The sequence below is a fragment of the Haliotis rufescens genome, unplaced genomic scaffold (genome assembly GCF_023055435.1).
Source record: "Haliotis rufescens isolate VD_foot unplaced genomic scaffold, xgHalRufe1.0.p SCAF_3, whole genome shotgun sequence".
Classification (NCBI taxonomy): Eukaryota; Metazoa; Mollusca; class Gastropoda; order Lepetellida; family Haliotidae; genus Haliotis; species Haliotis rufescens.
In genome coordinates this window covers 35618466-35627915 of record NW_025964001.1, presented here as the reverse complement: position 1 = coordinate 35627915, position 9450 = coordinate 35618466, and the positions used below count along the sequence as shown (strand labels likewise).

The 9450-nt window shown below is 47.9% G+C and overlaps 1 protein-coding gene across 1 annotated transcript; it reads left to right on the top strand.

Moving 5' to 3' along the window:
- The first annotated feature begins 5500 nt into the window (after nt 1-5500).
- On the top strand, nt 5501-6412 carry LOC124117644. Its single transcript, XM_046479620.1, has one exon. It carries the CDS (start codon nt 5501-5503, stop codon nt 6410-6412), a length of 912 nt encoding a protein of 303 aa, XP_046335576.1.
- The last annotated feature ends 3038 nt before the right edge of the window (nt 6413-9450 follow it).

Here is a 9450-nt window from a genome sequence, read left to right as displayed (position 1 = left end):
ATGATTGGAAACTGCTGTGATTGTCCCGAATTAAACAAAGATTTGAACATTGGTTCTTCATGGGACGTCTATAGATCTTGACCTCATTCGAAAATATGAAACATCAACATCAGAGAATCAATACAATCGTATTACCTGCCGAAACAGATACTACTGGCCGTGTAAGCCGAAATAACGGTGAAAATTATATGATTAGATCACTGAAAATCTGACAGTATCAGCAGTTCAGTGAGAATACTTGACGTCTCCTGTTTCATTGAAAGGCACATTCCTGATTGATTAGTCATCTCCACGGTAATGTGATCGAGACCAAACCCAAGACATCATGAATAATCATATCTATGATTTGCGTACTCAAAGTGCAATTCTGCATTTGAGGCTATGTTATAGAAAGAGCGAGTATTTAGTTACACCTAATGGAACGACATTTTACACAAGTCTCACGTAGGTATGTAAACAGTCTGTATCTCCACTTTCTAGTTGTCCCTGGAAATATTTCATTGTGTGTTTAAGTTTTTATGCTCTTATAAATATACATACAAGTAATAATCTACCTAGCCAAAATCAGTCGGCAAAATCGTGGATCCAAAATAAACTCTTCTAGGAAGATAAGATAAAACTACGAAAATCTATTCAGATACCATTTTCTCCAGGATCTTCCCTTCTGCCATCTTAAAACACCCGTGGTGAAACAATACAGATGCCCTCCTCTCAATTTCATCTGAACAGTTGGTGAGAGAGTGAGTGAGTGTGTTGTGTTTAACCCTGTTTTGAATAGTATTCTATTCATATCACGGCGTGTCAGCTTGGGAGGAAAGCCCGAAGTGTTGAAGTTTCAGTCGTTTACCACTTTGATGAAACCCACTAGCACGGGTATTATGATGACAAATCCAGACACATAACCGGGGCGAACCGGGATTTGGACTCACGATCGCGTGGCCAAAGAACGCAACTCTGCACAGAAAATTGCAGCGCCTTAGAGGACTGTCCCCACCCCGATCCCCGTGCCCACTCTAAACAGTTAGAATAGTTTCTCTGTTCCATGGTTACATTTTGATTTTTTTTAATTCTTTCATTTCAACCTTAGTGACTTTGTTCCTTGTTCAAAGCATAAGAGTAGTTGGTAGCATCGGTCCAGGGCCGCTCCTGGCTTCTGATTGGTCGAGAGGATCACGTGACCTCTGTGACGTCACTTCCGGTCACGTGACCTGCGCATGCGCGCGGGGCATGATGGGACCTGCGCGCGCCTCCAAGATGGCGGCTCATCCGTTACCGGTGGCGTGCGCCTCCAAGAGGGCTGCGCATCCGTTTCCGGTGGCGCGCACCTCCAAGAGGGCGTCGCCTCCGTGTCCGGTGGCGCGCGCACCTCCAAGAGGGCGTCGCCTCCGTTTCCGGTGGAGGAGGAGGAGGGAAGGGAAGGGGGGAAAAACCCAGAGAAGAGGTCGTAAAAGGTGAACAAGAAAAGAGTTTTGTTGTTGTTGTTCTAAACATCGAAAAGGCGGTGGTGGTGGAGGGAGGGAGGAGGAGGGAGGAGGAGGGAGGGAGGGAGAAGGAGGGAGGGAGGGAGGCGGCAGGGGAGTCGGGTTCTTTGTTTGGGTTTGAGGGTCGTCAAAGCAAAGGATGAAAGCGTTCTTTCAGGAGAGATGGGTGGCCCTGAAAAGGGCCGTTGGAAAACAAACTGGAAACAAGCTGGACAAGGGTTGTCTTCTTGATTACATTACTTTCCTTGATCCCGATACTAGATAATAATACGGACCACCCCAACAATTGGGTATGTCAATTCCGCGTTGAATAGTTTGTCGTAATGCTGCCATAGCCTCAGACTTGTTCTTAAACCAGTGTTGGCTCTGCGATAGGATCGTCTCCGATTCACCCCGTGGGTAGCCGACTATTGTCCATGAATAGACTTTCCTCCTCCGCAGGCATTGTTGACTGTTCGTCTGGCACGTCAGACAGCTGCATCGAGACGACATGGTTGATCTCTCCTTCAGTGCTCGGACTGTGACGATGTGCGTGGCTTCACTCTTTTTATAGGAGAGGCACTGACACCCTGCTTCCTGATTGGTCGAAAACACATCATGCTGAGGAGTCCATTCTGACACCTGGTCTGAGCCCGGTTTTCTAAATCGGACTGGCCGTTGTGTATCTTTTTCATAAGAAATTGTATGGGTCATGGGAGAGAGAGGGAAAAAAAATAGATAAAAGAGAAAGGTCATGCTTGAAAGGATCAGTTGCCTGGTGTCAGTCAGCCAGAACACAGGATGGCATCACATGATGATGAAGAGGTCATGACCACCCCTTTGACCCTACGCCATCCTTTTATGATGTTCATTGCGGGACCCACGGGATCAGGAAAAAGTTCCTTTGTGAAATCATGTATGGAACAGATGCATTGCCCCAAGGTGTTGGATACGCCACACCATCGCATCGTGTGGGTGTACAGTGAATGGCAACCGCTTCATCATGAGCTGGAAGAGATGGCAGACCGCTTAGGGGTCGCTCTTGAGTTTGTGCAGAGCATAAAAGAAGCGGATCGTGCCTTACCTGAAAAAGGGGTGGCCCCGCATTGGCTGGTAATCGATGATTTGCTTGGGGACAATCCAAAAGAAGAAGAAATGGAAGTGCTGCGATGGTTCACCAAGAAAAGTCATCACCGAAGTACATCCGTGCTGTATCTCACTCAGAACTTGTTTGCTCAATCGCCGCAACATCGCACCATCAGTCTGAATGCTCACTACATGGTTCTCTTTAAAAATCCGAGAGATGCATCGCAGATCGACAGTCTGGCTCGCCAGGTGTTTCCAGGCAAAGTTCCTTTTCTGCGTGAAGCCTATGAAGACGCCACCCGAGGGCCTTACACTTACCTGTTCTTGGATTTGAAGCCCACCACGTTGCAAAACCATCGCATACATGCCCGCCTGTTTTCGAGATCCGAATTTCCCCACGTGTATGTGCCAATCCTATGAGATGGAGAGACTTTCATAAAAGCAGGTGAACTCCCAGACCTTCCTTCAGTTGTCCTACATCCATCATGGGGCAAAGACGGAAACAGGCTCATCCTACGAAGGGAAAGAACAAAGACAAAGAGATGATGAATGATGTCTATGACAGTATGGTCTCCCCCTCATCGCTACAGGGACTTGTGACCTCTGCATTTCACAAGACTCCTTCACCACCAGGATCGTCTCCCTCTTCAATGGTACCAGTGAACATGCATCGTCAGCAGCAGCCACCACCACGTCCTTCAACATCATCAGCACCCTCGCCACCCTGGCCACCACATGATCTTCAATGCAGGGCCATCTTACTCTTCAATGGTACCCTTGAACAAGCATCGTCAGGAACAACAACAACACCCTTTCTCATCTGCACCCTCGCCCCCACTCGATCTTCAACGCTTTCAACGTCTGCAGCAGCAGGAGTCCCCACGAAAGAAGAAGAAAAAAGACAAGAGACCATCTATTTTTCCGACAAGGGATGCGACAACCCTTGCCGTCAAAGGAAGAAATCGTCTTTTGCAGTGGTTTGCGATTGTTGTGCGAAACCTGAGAGCAGGGCACATCCCATTGAAAGCTCAACATAAGACGTGGTTGCAGAGACATAATGACATCCTGACTAAAATTGTCGATCCACGGCTGCCTATGGATGAACGTCTTGGCTACCTGATACAACGTAGTGGTAGTGGAACACTTGCAGGGGTCTTGACACGCATTCTGTTGCAATGGCAACACTATCTTCAAGCACCACTCCTCAAACAGGGTAACACCAGGCGCCACCGACTTACAACAACAACAACAACAACAACAACAACAACGACGTCTACTAAGCCAAAAGTAAAGGCCCATGAAAATCTCATGAATGCGTATCAAGCTGATGCTCTCAGACGATTGGTGCACATGCGGACCCAAAGAAAGTCCAAGAAGGCAGATCAACAGTTGCAACTCCCTCCTGCCACTGCCTGATAAAAGAGAGAAGTTGCAGATCAGGTGCCTCATTCAGGCTAACACCTCCATGCAGGAAAGATGTCTCAGTGCCTCAGGAAACAGAAACACACTCTGTGTCATTTGTGTGCTGCTGCTCCAGCTATGCGGAAAGCCATTCTCAAACATGCTCCCACTGATCTCATCCATGCCCTTTGTGAATGTGTGGTGAACTTGTATGCAGGCAATATTCCCATGACCACGACTCAACGTCAAAACTTGCAACGACACGGTAAAGTCTTGAACACGCTCATGTAAAAAACAAGTACCTCTAAGCAAGAAACATAAACTTCTTCAACATGGAGGAGGATTATTAGGAGGACTCATCCCTCTTATTGGTTCTGCCCTAGCCTCCTTGTTTGGAGGAAAGTAATAAATGGTCTGACACCAGGAAGGTTGGGATCAGTGTGTGGTGTGCCACCATGAAGTACGCACGCAAAATGGTGTTGGTGCTTGAAGACACATGGCAAAGTCAGACACTTCACATCCCTCTCTTGGAAAAGAAACGTCTTCAAAATTTGGAAGAGATGGACGGGTTGATGCAGAGGTCACAGCAGCCTTTTCACATGCAGGAACAAGAATACAACCAACTGCTGCAACGCATGCTAGAGTTGCAGCGCCAACAGCACAACAACAACAACAACAGCAACAACAACGCCATCAAACCACTACTACCCAAAGTGACGCTACCAATACCACCACCATCACCCTCAATGATGGACACCACAGGTAGACCTGCCCCTCCTCAACAAGTGATAGACGAAGTGGTCATGAGTGTTCCAGTAAAGCCATGAATTTGATGACAAGGATTCAAAACAATCCCGACTTGAGTTGGACTCCAGTGGGAACCCTGAACGTGGAAGGGAAACCCGTCCCTGGCACACACATGGTGGACTTGATAAACGATTTAGTGCGTCACTGGAAAACCAAAGAGGGGCCTGCAGGTTTGACCATTTTGGGTCACCATTTGGCCAAAAGTCATGTCCCTCATGAAATGATTGATATCCTCAACGATGGCAATGGACGCAGAAGCAGCAGCAACAACAACAACAACATCCTCACGCCCGACCAAAAACACCCATAACCCAGTTCCCCCACCCCACGTTCTCCCCACAAAGTCACAAAGAGAGAAGAAGAAGAAGGAGGCGGCAGCTGGATCCATAAGCATAAGAAGAAGAAAAAGATGTGATGCCAACCCCATGGTTGATGACCCCGACTCCATCTGATACCAAACAGGACAGATTCATCAACAGGCGAGGTTCATGGATACCCTTTAGCACCACCTAAGAAAAAAAAGTTTTGGAGGCTGGCGACCTTTGTGGAAAGCAGCACGCATCCACGCTTAAGATGCAAGAACCAGTAAAAGCAAGAAGAAAACCATACCATCGCAAAGTCAAATCAAGCGTTGGTTGCAAACCAAAAGTACCTACACCTTGCACAAACCAGCCAGACGCTCCTTTCCGAGAGACCACTATCGTGTGGGAGGGGTCGATGAACTGTGGCAAGCAGACTTGAGTGATATGATTGCCTTTCAAGATGACAACCAAGGATTCAAATATCTGCTGTGCGTGATCGATGTGTTTTCAAAAGATGGCATGGGTGCAACCCCTGAAGGCCAAGAGCAGTTCTGCTTTGACCGAAGGTTTTCAAACCTTGCTGATGCAACAAGCCAAAGGTCGAATCCCTGCTCAATTGCAACAGACAAAGGCAGAGAATTTGTCAACCGTCCTTTCCAGGCTCTCATGACGAAGCATGGCATTCATTTCTACACAAGTCAAAATCCTGAAACGAATGCAGCCGTGGTGGAACGGTTTCAAAGGACTCTGAAAAATAAAATGTGGCGATACTTTACACAGCATGGGACCAGACACTATTTGAAAGTCTTACCCCAGTTGATCAAGTCGTACAAGCGTCGTGTGCATCGGACCATTGGCCAGCGACCTGTGGACGTCCTCCCAGGAGATCCCCTGTCAGAAATTCGGGTGTTAGACTACATGGAGGAAAAACAACAACAACAACGGCTGCAGCGCAAAAAGAAAATAACAACACAAAGACTGTCGTCCCCCAAGACAAGATCCCCCTCTCTTATACTGCCGGGCACCCGTGTACGTCTGAACAAAACCAAAGGCACCTTTGAGAAAGGTTATCTCCCCAATTGGACCACTGAACTGTTTACGATGGACCGGTTGGTGACAGGGAGAACACCTCCTGTGTACCGGATCAAAGATGATCATGGTGAAGTCCTCCAAGGAACCTTTTACCCTGAAGAAATACAACCCATCTTGAAAGCAGACGATGTGTATGCCGTGGATCGCGTGCTGAAAAGACGTCCAGGACCAAAACAGGGTCAAGAAGAGGTCTTGGTGAAATGGACTGGCTACCCTGCCAGTTTTAATTCGTGGATCCTTGCAGATCATTTACAGATAAATTAAGGAGCATGCTGTCTCTCAGACTCATTCAGAGGGTGGACACACGCGATTACAGAACCACCCCCCCCTGTCACCACCCCTGCAGAGAAGCCTCTCAGCATACCGATGAACCACCCCTTGCTGCTGCACCACGTCATCACCAGCGCCGACACTCACCTTGGTGTTGTTTTGGCATGACTTTACCATGCAGTGAAGTCGTGTTTTTTGCTCAGATCATTGTGATATATGGCGTGATCATCATAAGCATGGTACAGTTGGCCTTGGATCACGGAGAGAAACAGTTGTGGACAGCCCTGCTCTCCAGTTGTTTGGGATACATACTTCCACCACCCACCTTTGCCGCCTCACCAGGCACACCCACGACGACCCCACCCACCAGAAGACTTCAACTTGATACCTCATCCACCCAGAGTTTTCTACCCTAACTCACGTCATCATGGCTGCCACCTTTTTTCGAAACAAGACTTTTACATGACCCTGCCCAGTGATGCCTCCATGGACATCTATCCAAACAACACCGTCAATGCGTATGAAATCAAGTTGCCTTATCCTCTGCATCTGGATCGCCAACAGTTGGAGGTGGGCGTCAGCGAAATTCACTTTCCGATGACATGGTACAACGTCGCTCCACCCTTTGACTGGTTTGCGCTGAACCTCAAACTGAAAAAAGACACCCTTGTGTATGAAAGCGCAGGGAGCGCTATACCACAGCCACAGTATGGTATCGTCTGTTACGAAAGCAAGAAGATTCCAATCGAGAAAGGCGTCTATTCATCTGAAGATTTGGTGAAAACCCTCAACCGTTTGATTCAGGAACATATTACGGATGTCTTGAAAGAACAGCCCTCAGACAGCGTCCAAAGTGATGGAAGACGGTTTGTCATTGATGTCATGTATCCCAAAGATAGTCTTCGATTTGACATGCTTGAAGATGGAAAGGTGCGATTCCAAGCCCCTCAAGAAGTAGCAATCAATCATCCTCTCATGGGAAATACTGGTGGACCACTCTATTCCACGGAAGTGATCATGCCAAGTCCACTCTTGAGAATGCTTGGATTTGTTCAACTACCGATCCTCGGCGAGGAGGACTATAAAACCTACACAGAGACGCCCGTTCCCTTGAGTGCCTTGGCCCAGTGGCAAGTGGGGGCTACTCCAATGACAAGTGGCTATGTAGAAATCACAGGTGATACAAAAGCGCATCGTCTGTCAGGATTTGATACTGTGTACATCTACACCAACCTGGTCGAAGATCAAATTGTGGGCAATACGATGGCTCACTTGCTGATCTACGTGCCTGTGTCAAAGAAGATGATGCAAGACGTGTGGTGATTAAAAGCCCTCAGCACATTCACTCACTCGGGCTGCGTTATGGTTCCTTTGACGGTATTAAACTCTATATCATGGACGACACGGGGCGACCCGTGGCATTTCAAATCGGGGAAGCCATCGTGACACTTCACTTCAGACGCCGCTACTAAAGCAAAAAGCAACATGTTGGGACACGCATTGGCACACCAGATGAATCGAGGACAGTTTGGCCAGCATGGGAGTGGCATCAAAGTATACAAAGGACGATATCATCAACGTGGCAGTGGTCTCGGAGGTATCTTGAAGATGGCGTTGCCTTTCCTTAAATCTGCCGGAACATCGGTGCTCAAGATGGGTAAAAAGATCCTGCCTGGGTTGGTGAGTGATGTGGTTGCAGGCAAACGCAAATGGTCAGAGAGTCTGAAACATCGTGGCACAGCAGCCCTGATGGATGTCTTGGAGGAACGTGAGGAGCCGAGACCCCCTAAAAGACGTAAAGTCGTCCCAACCACCACCATTACCCACCAGAAACAGTGTAAAAGGAAAAGAAAAATGGTTTAAAGGCCAGTCCTCATCAGCCTTTTAACCTGACCAGACGTCCTTCAAGGCAGAGAAAAGGGAGGAATATCCATCATCATGATGCGCCGAGATGCTTGCGAATGTTCAAAGGCCCAGTTGGATCTCTTTACTGTACCCCCTGTGTCCACCTCGGTGCAAGAGGGTCAGTGGATTCGCTATAGTCCCTTGGCACCACCCTCTGTGGCAGGACCACTCTAGTTTAACATTTCCAATCCCGTGAATGCTTACATTGATTTGAAACAGTGCTACCTGAGAGTATGTCTACGTGCGACGAAAGATGATGGCACAGATACCGTTCTAGCGGATAACCCTGTATCGACAGTCAACAATGTGATGCATTCCCTGATTCGCGAAGTGCGGCTGCAAGTGGGACACAATCAGTTGGAGATCACGCCCACCATGGGCACTTACCCTTACAGAGCCTACTTGGAAACCCTTCTGAGTTATGGTACAGGAGCCAAAACATCTCACCTTCAATGTCCTGGATGGTTCACCAATAGTGCTGGTAAAATGGACGCCTTCAATCCTGATGCAGTTGCAAACGTAAGAAACACAGGTGTCAGAACGCGACGTGATCTTATCGTGCCCATCAAAGAAGTGGAACTGACAGGACGTCTACACTGTGACCTGTTTCTTCAAGAACGCAATCTGTTGGATGGTGTCCCTATGAAACTGGAATTGCTATGAAGTCCCGATGAGTTCTTCTTCATGTGTGCTGCTGATGGTGTCTACAAACTAGCCCTGACCAAAGCAGAATTCTATGTTCGTCAACTCAACATCGATCCTGCTGTCCGAGAAGCGCACGTGTCCAGTCTGAATGCAGGGGTGACTGCCAAGTATCCCCTTTCATGTGTGGGAGTGACAGCCCATGACATCCCCACAGATGGTAGAGACTTTCACAAGGATCAGCTCATCGGTGGCCAATTACCAAAACGCGTGGTCCTGGGACTGGTGGACAATAGTGCCTATGTAGGAAGCAAAGAGAAGAATCCATACAACTTCAAACACAACCATGTCACCATGATGAAGCTCAAAGTCAATGGCCAGGAAGTCCATGGGATGGAAATGAAAAGTGACTTCAGCAACAACAGTGCCAGTTTAAAACAAATCTACATGAGTCTGTTCCGAAACATGGGGCAGCTATGGCAACC